The 15,220-nt window shown below is 42.6% G+C and overlaps 1 protein-coding gene across 1 annotated transcript; it reads left to right on the plus strand.

Annotated features, from left to right (window-relative positions):
* The first annotated feature begins 6,126 nt into the window (after window positions 1-6,126).
* LOC138911488 (uncharacterized) lies at window positions 6,127-11,358 on the plus strand. The gene is made up of 2 exons (XM_070210796.1): window positions 6,127-6,639; window positions 6,814-11,358. Exons 1-2 carry the CDS (start codon window positions 6,127-6,129, stop codon window positions 11,356-11,358), a joined length of 5,058 nt encoding a protein of 1,685 aa, XP_070066897.1.
* The last annotated feature ends 3,862 nt before the right edge of the window (window positions 11,359-15,220 follow it).

The raw sequence follows: 15,220 nt of genomic DNA on the forward strand, positions 1-15,220 counted from the left end.
TTGTTGCTGTTGTTGTTGCTGTTGTTGTTGTTGCTGCTGCCTGTTGTCATATCATCATTCGGCTTGTGGCTGTGTTGTCCTTTGTTGCTTTGTCGTCCTTGCGTGTCGTCGTCTGCCGCAGCGCCCGTTATTTGTTTGTTGCTGTTATTTTTATGCTCCCACAATTTGCATTTTAATTATTTAAGAGAATTTTGATTAAAATATATATACATATGTATATAAATTTACAATGCGCTGGCTGGCAACATTGTTGCTGGTTGTTGTTGTCTTTGTTGCTTTTATCATGCCCTAACCGATTGCAAGCATATCAGCTAAGCGAGCGAGTTTTACTTTTGTGAAAAATACTTGAGTTTTTATTTAGAATTACTTGAAAAGAAAACTAAACATCGCCAGAATAATAAAAAAAAAAAAACGATCGTAATAAGTTGAAATTAAAAAGGCTTCTAACAATAGTTGGAATAGAAAAACATTTATATTTAAAGTATATAATCTGAAAGTTCTCCATAAAACTGGTTTTTACGAATAGTAAATGCAAATATATCGGAGAAAAAAGCATCTAAAATATTGTATCAAAATAATAAATATTTATTTAAAATGAGTTCTGTCTAGAATTTGATACAGACCCATTAGTTTCCCTGTATTATAAGGGCTGTAACAGTTTTGTGGTCCAACTGACCCATTTGCTGGGATCTTACAAATTCTTTGAATGTATTTTCCTCGACTTTTTTCTCATCTGCCAACTGTTGTTTTTATTGTTGTTTGTCTGGCGGAATCCCTTTGCTTTTCGTGATATCGCGTCTTTAAGCCGAGTTGGCAGATCCGAAACAGAGGCAGTTGTCATCAACGTTTGACGGATTAAACCGACCGCTGAGCTCCCTTTTTCAGTTGTGCTTCTTCTTTTTCTGAGGCTCTGGCCCGTTCCCGCCCTCCTGCGCTTATTGGATACTCTCATCAAATGGCGGTTGTTAATGAAATTTTCATGAAAAGTGTTGAAAAACGCGCGAAACAGCTAGCTTGCGGCTAATTATAAGTGAATGGAAAACGTAAGGGACATCGTTTTGGTGATGGTGGGGAGAGGTGGGGAGTGTTTCTACATTTCACACGCAAAAACAATTTATGAGGGGAAGCATTATTCAAAGTGACAGCAAAGTGGCGTCAGCTCCCCTCGGACTACCTGTCAAATGTTGACCAAAGAACTCACACAGCTACTTGCTTACCAGAGGAGGGGAATTAGTCAGGGGGGGGTTGGGAGGGAGGATGCAGATACAGTGCGCTGTAGCTGCCACAAATTTTAGTTCAACTTGCACCCGCCGCCCCCTGTTCCTCGTGTGTGCAGCGTACAAGCAACAAGCAATAAACATTTTTATAGCCATAAATTGTTGTAGCACTTGTCTATCTATCTGCTCTGCTCTCCCGTGCCCCCTTCCCCGCCCATGCCCCTCGCTCCCGACCTGTTTATTTCTTGGTAAATTTTTCATAAATTTTCGTGTTTTTATTGCATTTTTGAACTTACGAAATATTGTTCTCTTTTTCGTACATTTTTAATATCTAACGTGCGTTTTTTCCTTTTCTCTATTTTTGTTTTTCAGGTAAGTTTCCATTTACAACCGACACGATGGAAAAGCCTCAGCTGTGGCCTCCCCCTCTCCTGCGCGTCTTTGACTCTACTTAAAACTAAGGCACAAGTATTTTTATCTCAATTGTTGCTGGAACTAGTTCCATTAGCTGATAAAAACAACAACAATTTTATGTTGAAACTAGTTTTTAGTCAGCATCCACATTTCTCTGGGCTTTTGTTTTTTTTTTTTTTGAGGATTTGTGAATCTTTAACGGACGCAATTTGGTTCGCTTGACGTCAGTCGAGAACTCGTTTGGCTCCTAACCCAGTTAAGTCGACAAAATGTTATTCCGTTTGCTACTCCAGCTTTTGTTTGAGTGTAATTTCTTAATCTAAAGCTTTTAAAAGGCGGTAGCAAAAGTTAATTAACCTCATATCAATTGACATACTATGCATTACCATGAATTGCATTCCACTTAGTCGCTTATTACTAAAACAATGAGAGGAAAAGGCGTTAAGTAAATAAATATATGCGCAATGTCGAAGATAAAATACCCTAGGTATAAATAAATTAATGTGAATAACTGAAGGACATTTTTAACTTTTACAAAAAGGTTTTTTATTCCTTTAGTGGCTGCATTAACAAAAAGTGATAAATTCTAGTTTTTCTAGCTGAATTCAGTTGTAAGACTTTATTTTCTTTAAGCGCGAACTAAGTTCGAGATCACTATCGGTGCTTGTAGTCCGATCTTTATAAAATTGTTAGTAGGTATTGTGAAAGAATCATAAAGTGAATAATTCTGCTCTCGCTCTCTAGCTCTTATAAGATAGACTCAGCTCGTTCTCCTAATTGAGAAGACTATTTTCCTTCAATATGAAATAAGTTCATGAGTCGCATCCGTCCTTGTAGTCCAATATAAACATTTTAGTGAGAACCAATCCAAAATGAGAAAAAGTCCTAGATCCGTTCAGATGAACTTGTAATGTTCATCAAGAATATATACAATACATCATACCCATTTTAGCCAACATAGGGTATCAAAAAAACAAACCAAGAAATGAACTGAACTGAAATAAATAAATAAACTCAAGCAGCGCAAACCGACAAAACTTGCCTTGAGCTAAATTTAGTTAACAATATGCTGCAATATGATGTGTGTACAGTACTTATTGTATTTATAATTATTATTATTAATTTTTATTTTACTAAAGGTATTCTTTGTTTTGTTTCGCCATGTGCCTTTCTGCTACTGGCTGCTTTATAAATGGGGCTCTCGGCTCTGTGGTTCTTCAGTTGAAGGCATATTATTAATGTCTAGTTAAACGAAATGGCGTTTCGTTCTGCACGCGGTCTCTTGGATGCCCTGCAAAATAAAAAAAAAAAAAAAAAACGAGCCCAACCCAAAAGCAACAGCGGGGTTTGGGGCGGAGTTCAGGCCTCTTCATTCAGTTTTGCCAGCTGCAATATACTTTCTGGCTGTTTTTAGCCTTTTTTTGCGCCTTGCTTGTTAATTACTCACTAAACAGTCGAAAGCAAACGAAAAAAAATACGAAAATATATCTAGCTAGATCTGAAAGCCACAAAAAATTATAATAAGCAGTCGAGTGGTGCGCAGCATGCCGGCAGCGACGTCGACTGCGACTGCGGCAGCGACAGCGACAGCGACAGCGACAGCGACTAAAAATATATGGGCGCACACCTGCACGCTAGCAGCGCTGCCAACGTCAGCTGCGTTGAGGTAAAAATGTATTTTTATAATTTGGAAAAATGATTTTTCCTACGCTTGCGGCAAATATTCTGGGTATCTTTAGTTTTGAACGAGAAAAGCAGCATATCAAATATATTGAGCAAGCGAGAAAAATGAAAATATGCATGGAAAGCAATTTACACATTGTTCAAAATAACGAGACGCCCGAGACATGTATACATATATATGTATATATAAAAAAGTATATAGATAAAGGTATTTCTTATACACACATGTTTAGCCTGCATTTGGCATGTGTTTGTGTTTCTTTTCCTGCCTCTGTTTATTAGTCCAACAAATATTTTAGTAGCCGGACAACCTAATTTGACAGCTACTTAAAACTAGAATAGAACTTGAGCACAAATGTCGGCCAATAGAAATAACAACCCCCCTTGCACCCTGCCTGGTTATTTAATTCAGTTGCGGATAGCTGCCATAATTCAAGAGTTCTCTTCTCTGAGGGGTGTTTCTACTCAGGCCTCGCATATATCTATATATATGTTTAGTCCGTAGTCGCCGCTTTACCACAGCGCTTTGATTTGTGCGCTAACAAGTAAATTGACCTCTCCCAGCACTCTCCATCACCTCTAACTCCCCTCCCACCCTCCTCTATGCTGCTCAATGTTATCAACATCGTCATCAACATCCCTCAACATTGTGTTCGGTAAATTAAATTAAGCAAACAAACAGATGCACAGACACTGAGGGCCGGCATATTGTACAACATGACAGTGGAAATCATCCATTTATGAATGTATTTATATACACATAGATATGTGGGAGAAGTGTACACTGAGAGAACAGATAGCTCAAGTTCTATGCAAATGCAGCTGGTGCAAGCGGCAAACATTAAGATATGACATAAATTGAATTTTAAAATGGATCAAAGACCAGGTTTTAAAAGAGGATTTTGCTTTCATTTGTAGCCCACACGTTTTGTTGAGTGTACGCACATGGGTGTGTGTGTGTGTGTGTGTGTGTGTATGTGCAAAGCTTGGATTGGTTGAGAAATCGTTTCGTTTATTGCAATTGCTGCAATTGTTAATTGAATTCCGCTCGGCGGCTGCAAGCTAATCAGCTTTTGTCCGTCAACAGGTGCAGCCCGCCTGCGTTTCAATTAATTTCTCTCCCTCTCTCTGTTTCGGTCTGTGTATTTGCTTATGAAAAATGTCAACCGAAAAAAAAAAAGAGAGAAAACCCACTTAAACAAATAAATGACATCATTTTCATTTCCGTTTTTGTGCAGTTCACGATGTTAAGAGATCGCACTGAAAATTCAATTAAAGCGCTCCACTTGCAAATGCACCCACAAGTGTGCAAACCCCACCCCTCCTCCCCACATACACACACACACACACCCCCGGCAGTGCCCCTGGCCGACTTCCACTTGCTTTGGGCACATATATGAATAGGTCGGTCTGTTCGTTTGCTTTTTGTGCGCCTTAAATGGATTTTGATTGAGTTTAATTAAATTTTATTAGGTTTTGTCACCCTCGCACACTCAGTCGTGTCGTCGTCCGGTCCGCTCCGGTCCCGCTCCGGACTGCGACTTGCGCTTGGGTCTGTGTCTGAAATGGAAAAACCTTCCAATTTGTGCAGTCGCCTCTTGTTGGAAAATCAAAGCATTTGCTTTGGGCTTATTATGCTTGAGACCAGCTGCAAGCTGCTGTCTTTGTGTGCGTGCCCATATGCTAAATGGATTTGCTGAGCGTGTGTGTGTGTGTGTGTGTGTGTGCATGGTGGATGGTGGGAGGTGGGAAGGGGGTTATGCTCTATGGGGGATCTAAAATTTCACTCGTTTCAATAGACATTCGCATATATCCATTTGACGTTTGTGTTTATTGAGGCTTTCGGTTGCTGGTTTTGAATTTCTCTAGGTCTCTTAAAACTAAGTTAGTCTCTCTCTCTCTCTCTCTCCGACTCTCTCCCTCTCTCTCTCTCGCTCGCTTAGTCAAGCTCAATTGAATGAAACGCGTTGAACTGCTTTTTATAGCTTTTAAAAGGTTTTTTTTTTTTGTTTTGTTAAAGTTTGATTCGATATCGATTTGAGTTTTTTGTTTGCTTTTCAGACACAGTGTTGCCCACTTTTTTTATTTTTAAGATTGTTTGGTCAAGTAACAGCAGAGATAACACCGACGGCTGCGGACATCATCCAACAGCAGAAAATAACAATCATAATTACAGCCTAAGAGCAAATAGTTTTTTTTGCGCGCTCTTTGTAAGCTGCTGTCCACTCTCCTTCTGAATTGCTTTGCTTGCATTGCTGCCCTTCGCTCTAACCGGCGAGCGTCTGATTGGAGTTTCGTTTCGATTCGCTTTACATATTGTTATAAGCTGTCAGTCTTTCGTTTTGATCGCAACCTAGGCACAACTAATTCGAGTTGGCTGCCAAGCAACAATTTAAAACTTATAAATTCTAATAAGTGCCCTGCGCGGCAAATAAATCCATTTGAAAACTAATCTAAGTGTTTGAATTTCGCTGCACAAGCAGTTAGAATTAATTGGTTGCAAAAAAGCTTGCAACTACACATTTTGGTGACCCCGACGTGATTATTTCTTTCTTTCATTTTTTCTATTTTTTCTTGTACTTCGTTCTTGTCGTGTCAACGGACAGTTATCAGTTCGGGCAAAGCTGTGTGGTGAGCCGTTTGCTTGCGCATCTGCATACAGTTGGTTGTTATACATAAACGCCGTAGCAAATCCCCGCTAATCGTTGCGCGCTATAACCCGCTATACGCTATCTCGCTCGAACGAACACTTGCGCGATCAGACTTGTATTGTAGTTCGGCTGTGTGAACCTTGTTGTGCGCTACATTCATAATGTTTGATGAAGGTGCAAGTGCAAATGGAAATGATGAGGCGACATCAGCTAGTCAAGTGGCGGTTGGAACCCAGGCTGCTGTTTTTAAAATAAAGATCAAGAATTTAACTGATCGACTCAATAGATTGTCCTCGGAACTTGATCCCGCTCGACTTCGCGATGTTGATGACTACGAGCTGCAAGATTACATAAGCATGGCATCTGACTTGCAGGCGAAATTTGAGATAGTCTGTGATGGTTTGTTGGAGGTGGATCATGCCAGCGTTGATGAGGATCTTCAGACAAGTTTTGAGTCAACTATTAGGCAGCTACGGCTGTCCCTTCAACGCGAGCGCGGAAATCGAAGCAAGGTTCAGCAGATTCCGCATTGTTCCACCTTCAATTCAGCCGCAGCCGATGACTCGCGTTCTACCTTTGTTGTTCCAAACCACTCTCGATTGCCTCAACTTAAATTGCCGGAGTTTAGTGGAGGCTACACAGAATGGGCCGATTTCTCGAACCTGTTCACCACGGTCATTGACAAGGATCCGTATTTGACCAACATTGAAAAACTCCAGCATCTACGGTCATGCCTTAAAGGAACAGCGCTGGATACAATTCGCTCATTGGAAATTTCAAACGCAAATTATGCTGCCGCTTTAGAACTGCTTGATAAGCGTTTTAATAACAAGCGTCTTATTTTTCAGGCACACATCTCTGAAATTTTGGGTTTGAGAAAGGTGGACAAGGGCGCGACTGCACAGCTGCGCGAATTTTCAGATAAGCTCAACTCTCATCTACGTGCTTTAAAATCGATGGGCAGTGTGGAACAGATCGCCGGTTGCGTCATAGTACATACGTTGCTGCAAAAACTAGATAGCGTTACGCAGGCTAGCTGGGAGGATGATGCGCCGTTGGACGTCATACCATCATGCGAGCGGTTTACAACCTTCATAGAGAGGCGTTGCCAAAGGCTGGAAAATGCGGATCACGCTACGGCAATGTACACGCCTAGCTCCCAGGTGGGCCAGAACAACAGTAGTAGAAGAACGTTTGTAGTGACTAGGAATGGAACGAGTGCTTGTGTGTTTTGTGAAGTCGCAGGCCACTCTATTTATAAATGTTTGCAATTCGCAAATTTATCGCCCTTGCTGCGCCTTCACGAAGCCAAGCGGCTTGCGCTGTGCCTAAACTGCCTGCAAAGGGGACATCAGCTGAGAGTCTGCGGCTCCAGCGCTTGCAGAGTTTGTGGAAGCAAACATCATAGCTTGTTGCATCTTGGCAACACAAGCAGTCACATCGCTGCTTCTAGCCCAAACAATGCTCAAGATACCGAAACTTATTCGTCATCCCAAAACACCTTGGCGGCACTTTTATCTTCGCCTCTCACTACCGCCCAGCATCTCAAGCACGATGTGGTCCTGCTTGCCACTGCCGTCATCAACGTGAAAAATCGCGCTGGCTCCTTGGTGCCTTGCCGTGCGTTGCTCGACTCTGGGTCGCAGTTGCACATCATCACCTCTCGTCTTGCTCATCAGCTCCAGCTGCGCAAATTCAAGTCAACAGCAATCGTCTCTGGCATTGGTGATGCAGCATTTGCGTCCGATGGGTTTTCGGTCAACATCAATGTCAAATCTCGAGTGTCGGAGTACTCCACATGCATCCCGGCCTTGATTGCACCATCCATCACCGATAATCAGCCTGGCTTCACTCTTGACCCTGCATCATGGAACATTCCATCAAATATACAACTAGCTGATCCTGAATTCTTTAAATCTCAGCAAATCGACATGTTGATTGGAGCCAGTCTGTTCTTCGATCTGCTATGCGTCGGCCAGATTAAACTAGCTGCTGGACTGCCGATATTGCAAAAGACTCGCCTTGGTTGGGTGGCTACGGGAGGTGCCTCACATGCTGGAAAATCATCATTCATGGCCATGAGATCAATGGAGAATCCAGATCTGCTGGTTGACTCGCATCTGCAGCCTAATACACAGATTGATGAATTAATCCGTCGTTTTTGGGAATTGGAAGGCTGCACCGACCCTGAGTCCTTACCAAACAAGGAGGAACGCGACTGTGAGGCACACTTTCAGGCCAATTTTAAACGTCTGTCGACTGGCGACTATTCAGTTCGTTTACCGCTACGTCTAGGCATGTATCCGCTGGGTGACTCCTATCAACAGGCGGTTCGTCGATTCCTGAACTTAGAAAGAAAACTAGACCGTAATCCACTATTGAAACCCCAGTATGCAGCATTTATCAAGGAGTATCTTGACTTGGGTCACATGTCACTTGTTACCTCAGCTGCACTGGGCCAATGCAAGTACTACCTGCCACATCACTGCGTGCTGAAGGAGGATAGCACTACAACCAAGCTAAGGGTCGTGTTTGATGGCTCAGCAGTTACTACCTCTGGACACTCGCTGAATGATGCACTGATGGCAGGTCCTACCATCCAACCGAAGCTGTTTTCGATACTGATGCGGTTTCGTACATTTGCAGTCGCCCTGACAGGCGATATATGCAAAATGTATCGATGCGTACGAGTCGAACCCGCAGACAGTTATTTTCAATGTATCTTGTGGCGTGAGTCTCAGCATCAGAAGATACAGATTTACAAATTAGACACCGTCACCTACGGCACAAAACCAGCATCGTTTCTCTCAGTGCGAGCTATGCACCAACTGGCCATGGATGAGCAGAAAACTTTCCCTATTGGCTCTGACATTGTTAAAAGAGATTTCTACGTGGATGACCTCATTTCTGGTGGTAGCTGTGTTCAAGAAGCAATTGAGATATTGAAACAAACATCTGGACTACTCGCCAAGGGGAACTTTAGGCTGCGCAAATGGTGTTCTAGCGACACATCTGTACTCCAAAACATACCGGAAGAGGATAGAGAAACGCTGCTTAAGTTTGACGATGGCAGTGACATCACGAAAACGTTAGGCCTCGTTTGGGATCCCGCTTCAGACTGTTTCCTTTTCTCCTTCTCTCCACTGAGGTTGCCCTCCAGACTGACAAAACGGTCAATACTCTCCGCAATTGCTCGCTTTTACGACCCCCTTGGTCTTGTTGGTCCCGTAATAACAAAATCGAAAATTTTTATGCAGGATCTCTGGAGAGAAAAGCTGGACTGGGATGAGAGCCTGCCCGTACACTTAAGCACAGCCTGGGTCAACTTCTGCGCTGATTTTGAGTATACTCAGCAATTCCAGTATCCCCGTCGAGCACTCTCATCAGACAGTACAGTGGAGATTCACGGATTTTGTGATGCCAGCCTAAGCGCTTATGGAGCATGCGTCTATACAGTCTCAAAGTGCAATGGCAACACCAGCGTGCGTCTCTTATGCTCCAAATCGCGTGTCGCGCCTGTGAAAACCATCACGGTACCAAAGCTGGAACTCTGCGGAGCTGCATTACTGGCTCAACTTCTCAGCGAAATATGCCAAATGAAAGTGTTCGACTGTCGGTATTACTGTTGGTCAGACTCTGCCGTGACTTTGGCTTGGATTCGCAATGATGCTTCGAAATTCAATGTTTTCGTTGCCAACCGAGTCGCAGCCATCCAAGAGCTCACCACTGGAATGGAATGGCATCATATTCCCACCGAATTAAACCCGGCGGATATAATTTCACGAGGAGCGCTGCCTAGTGAGCTCTTCCGGTCTCCATTATGGGCCCATGGTCCGAGTTTTCTCAGTAAGGGAAAGGAAGAGTGGCCTGCCTCCTGTGTACCTGTCGAATCCTTACCAGAACTTCGACACAAGGTACTCCTCGGAACTGCAGCGCAACCGGATCTCTCGATTGGTTGCAAGTTCATCAATTCGTTTTCCAAGCTGCAGCGGGTCTTTGCTTATGTTTACAAATTTGTAAATCGAATCCGAGGAGCTGAACTAACCGTTGACCACTTGCATCATGGCACACATTGGTTGCTGCGGTCAGTGCAAATGGCTACTCTCAGCGATGACTACAAGGCATTGAAGGAAGGAAGGCATGTCAAACCGTCTAGCTCAATGGCCTCTCTTGCGCCATTCCTTGACGACTTCGGCCTACTTCGCATCGGTGGACGGCTGAAAAACTCGTCGTTGGACTTCTCAGCGCGACATCCGATTATATTGCCCCGTCAGCATCCTGTGACGCGAGCAATCATAGTTTACTTTCATAAACGAAACTTACACGCTGGACCTCGCGCTTTATTGTCTTCGATTCGGCTCCAGTACTGGCCCATTGGCGGTCGAAAAACAGTCTCCAGTATTGTTGCCAAATGCATAATCTGTTTTCGTGCCAAGCCACGATTGGCCGAGCATATAATGGCAGACCTACCAGCTGATCGTCTTAATACATCGTATCCCTTTATGGTCACTGGCGTTGATTACTGTGGACCATTTTACTACAAGAACGAAGTGCGCAACAGGCCACCAGTGAAATGCTATATCAGTCTGTTCATATGCTTCGCTACAAAGGCGGTGCACTTAGAGCTTGTAAAGGACTTGTCCACAACATCGTTTCTAAACGCCCTAAAACGTTTCATCCTGACTCGCTCTCGACCTTCAAGGATCTGGTCTGACAATGCGACAAACTTCGTAGGTGCCAAGAACGAACTAGCAGATCTGAACCGCCTGTTCCTGAGAGACGAGCATGTCAAGGCCGTTAACGAGTTTTGCCTAACCGAATCAATTGAATGGTTGTTCATCCCTCCTCGCTCTCCGCACTTTGGTGGACTATGGGAAGCCGCTGTGAAGACTGCTAAGCACCACTTTTATCGATCTGTTTGCTCTTCCATTTTGGATTTCGATTCGCTGCAGCATCCAGGTGATCTTGACGTCTTGACACCCGCACACTTCCTGGGTACAGCGCCATCTTCATCATACATTGAGCCCGATCTAAGGCAGCTTAACTTCAATCGGCTTAATTATTTTCAGCGCGTCACATATCTCCAACAAGTATTCTGGGCCCGTTGGCGCGAAGAGTATTTGACGCTTCTTCAACAGCGCTCCAAATGGCGCACTCCTCAGCCTGGACTCTCCATTAACGATGTTGTCCTTGTAAAGGATGAGAATCTACCGCCGCTGAAGTGGCCACTCGCCAGAGTGCAAGAGCTGATCTCTGGATCTGATGGGGTATCCAGAGTTGCTGTGCTTCAAACTGCGACTGGAGTCATACGTAGAGCTGTACGAAAGCTGTGTTTGCTGCCCAAACAGGATGATGTTGAAAGCCCTTGCCTTCCAACGGGGGGAGAATGGTGACCCCGACGTGATATGAACACGCAACCTTCTGGACACGCAACCTTCTGAACCAAAAGCTAGTCAAGTGGCGGTTCAAAATGTGTAGTTGCAAGCTTTTTTGCAACCAATTAATTCTAACTGCTTGTGCAGCGAAATTCAAACACTTAGATTAGTTTTCAAATGGATTTATTTGCCGCGCAGGGCACTTATTAGAATTTATAAGTTTTAAATTGTTGCTTGGCAGCCAACTCGAATTAGTTGTGCCTAGGTTGCGATCAAAACGAAAGACTGACAGCTTATAACAATATGTAAAGCGAATCGAAACGAAACTCCAATCAGACGCTCGCCGGTTAGAGCGAAGGGCAGCAATGCAAGCAAAGCAATTCAGAAGGAGAGTGGACAGCAGCTTACAAAGAGCGCGCAAAAAAAACTATTTGCTCTTAGGCTGTAATTATGATTGTTATTTTCTGCTGTTGGATGATGTCCGCAGCCGTCGGTGTTATCTCTGCTGTTACTTGACCAAACAAAGATCTAACGACACATATTAGCCAGACAAAGTTCTGTTTTGTGGTCGGGTCGTCGTCTGGCCAGACGTGCCAAAGTGCAAATTGCGGTGGCAAAACTGTTTGGCAGCTTTTTCTTTTTGTGTGTGCACTTTTTTCATTCTCAAATTCAGCTCTAAAAATTGTTTTTAATCAATAGATAATTGAACGAAGTGTACACATACAACATATTTGTAAAGTCCAACAGTTATTTGAAGTTGAGTTATGTGAGGTTGAGCTTATGGACCTATTTAACTATTTACATTTTTAGAGTTTCGATTGAGCAGACAAAAGTTGAACAAAGCGCCGTATTCAATGTTATTTAGTCTAAGCACAACTTGTACCTTTCACTCAAAGAAATCCCAGCTGTTGTATGCCCCATTGGCAATCCTAAGCTCTTACTGACACTTTCTCGTCGATGAGGCAGAAGAAAAAGAAGTAGTAGAAGAAGCTGAAAAGAAGTCAACTCGTTGAGTTTTATGTGGCTTGAAGAGCATTTACAATGCAATCAACTGACAGCAGAGTGATGGAGAGGGGTGAGAGGGGAACTTAACCATGTGTTTATATTGTTATTATAAGCGATGACACCTTGCCAGACTGGTGAAAGGCAGGGCTGTGTTCGAGGGGAGTTGCCAGACAGTGCGACACCTTTGTGCGACGGAGGCTGCTTAGCACAGCTTTTGGGTTTTATGAGCGGCAATTTTATACAAATTTAAGCTCTTAAAGATGACATTTTGATCTGTTTTGATTTCCCCAGAGAGAAGGCGAATACACAGAGAGAGAGAGAGAGAGAGAGAGGTTTGTGTCTCGCTCTCTCTCTCTTTCTCTCTCCCACTCTCTGGGGGCAACTTCGATATGTGCTCGGCGTGTGGTGTCCTCTGACAGTGTTGTAACGTGATTTTTTGTTGCCACACCCGCCCGAGCAGCTCCACCCCTTCCCCGCCCGCTCACTCCCACTTGCCCCTTTGTATTTTGGCAATGTTGTATTTTTTATGTATTTTTTCCCTTTGGTTTTTTTTTATATGCATGTCAGCGTGGGCGTTTTGTACGCTGTCTCGCTGTGTGCTAAGGGTCCTTTAGCGCCCCCTTCCCCTCTCACTCTCTCCCAGTCTCTCTCGCGCATATCCTTAATACATAAAATATGTTTGATGGTTGCCAGCCAGCTCATATGTCAAAGGTTAACGCACGTGCCCATGGATTCAGTATCGGATTTGGGTTCGATTCGAAGCCGGAGTCGGAGTTCGCCCAAATCGAAATTTAATATATTTGTGTAGTGAAGCAAAACTGTGTGAACTTTAACATTCGTTTCGTTTGCCAACTCGCATTTTGTGGTTTGCTTTATTTTCTTTTTTTCTCTTTTTTTTTCGCTGCAACTCCCGCCCTCCTGTTCGTGGTCTTGTAATTCTTGTTTCCACCGAAAAGTATGCTGTAAAATTGAATTATTTATGATAGAGCGACTGGCCAAAGTTTTTCATTACAAGAAGACAGGAAAAATGAAAAGGAAAAACATTTGATATGGGTACGATAACTACAGGAAATGGGAACGCAGAGAGTCGGAAAGACAGACAGAGATGGACACAGATAGACAGGCCGCTTGCCCTGAAATCAAGCATTTGCCATCTGCGATAACGCACCGTACGGTGCGACCAGATCTCAACAACTTTCAATTAGCCAACCTCACAATAATGGAAATTGATTGCCATTGTCAGTTCAATTGTTGCGCCCGGAGCTCTTCCGGCTACAAATCAATTATCGAGTACTCATTTCATTCGCAGCGAGGTGTTCTATTTTCTATTTACCTTTCGACGAAAGAAGAAGAACAACAAGAAGAACGACACAATACAAAATCAATAATTGAGCCATCGCCGTCATAGAAAAAGTCAACAAATATTGTTGTTAAGGAAATCTCGACTCGTACACCAAAAGTTAATTTCATTGAAAGCGACAGAGTGGCAAAGGTAACATACAGCGGGAGCCCCCTCCCTAACGAACATTCTTATCGGCACTTCAAGTGCTCTCCTCAATTTGTGATTGCGGCCTTTTTATTTATTTTTTTTGTTTTGCTCTTTCCATAGTTCGATTTGATCTTTTCATTGCCGCAATGTCGCAGTTAATTGTACTATCAATATTGACTCTACACCAATTATCTATTTATAACCTAGAGAACATATATATCAATCGAAACTATCCAATCTAATTAAAATATACGTTTTCGATAACCAACTAGTGTTACAGTAAGAAATGAATTCTATAAGAAAAGTAAATTATTGATATTGAACTAGGTAATATGTTTTGTGTTTGCTGGATTTTAACTATAGAATCTATGTGTATGTGGATAACAATATTGATATATTTTATGTGCGCGTGCTTTCAACATAAAGAATATATAATAACAGAAATCGATACTATCAATAGTAATTAAACTATCATATGTAGTTCAAATATATACCATCGATAACTTTGTCGAATTTATTCTATGTTAAAAATATTGTTAAAGATTATTACTCAATATATCTTGTCTGAGATCGTTTTTAACTCTCCTTAACTAGATCGGTTAAAACATTTATATATATTTTCTATTGGTTATCGATACCGATTTGTATTTAATTAATAATATTTCTTAAATATCAGAACTCTCTTCGCTAGAAATCAGATTTCTTTGAAGAGAGCATGTTATGGCAATTTAGAGATATTTTATCTAGTAAGCTCTCAAGAGCATCAAATCTTATCTTCTTATTCCATAGTCTCTTCTATCCTATTTTATTTGAATAGGCCCAACTTTTGCCCTTACCTAGCTCACAAGTTCATCAAATCAGTTGATAATCTCTGCAGCTGTATTTATATAAAAATCTAATAATATCTGCTCTGTAGGCAATCTCGACAATCTTTCTGAGGTGCTTCTTTTTATAATCTCTATAATCAAAGTTAAGAGTTGCTTTCGACTAATTGTTAAGCAAACAATGCGGCTGTTACTGCTTATCTAAACTAACCTCTATTTGCGATAGCTACCTGATTTTTAGTGCAGCTCGTGCAAATGTCGGACACGTAACTGTATAAATCTTGAGCATATGACGTGCAACTTAAAGTGGCAGCCGCCGCAGAAGCCCCTTTGCCACACTTCCCTGATCTCGCAGTCCTCTTGCCACACGCCGCATTCGGTATCATGCCGCGCAAACAGCTCCACAGGGGTTAGATTTTTGGTTGTGCGCGGAAGGATGGGTATGGGAGGGGGGTTGCGGGGGCTGCGAGGGTGTGTGTAGCATGCACAGATTTCAGCACCTTTTTTGCCGAGTTTTTTCAGTTTTTTTTTGGCCAGCCACAGACATGTACTGATTTCGTAT

This window comes from Drosophila virilis, unplaced genomic scaffold (assembly GCF_030788295.1).
Source record: "Drosophila virilis strain 15010-1051.87 unplaced genomic scaffold, Dvir_AGI_RSII-ME tig00000730, whole genome shotgun sequence".
Classification (NCBI taxonomy): domain Eukaryota; kingdom Metazoa; phylum Arthropoda; class Insecta; order Diptera; family Drosophilidae; genus Drosophila; species Drosophila virilis.

Excerpts from the sequence above, each read along its gene's own strand:
- LOC138911488 (XM_070210796.1), top strand. The coding sequence starts at position 6,127 with ATGTTTGATGAAGGTGCAAGTGCAAATGGAAATGATGAGGCGACATCA. Across the intron at positions 6,640-6,813 it reads TCTCGAACCTGTTCACCACG|GCACACATCTCTGAAATTTT; the intron begins GTCATTGACAAG and ends CTTATTTTTCAG.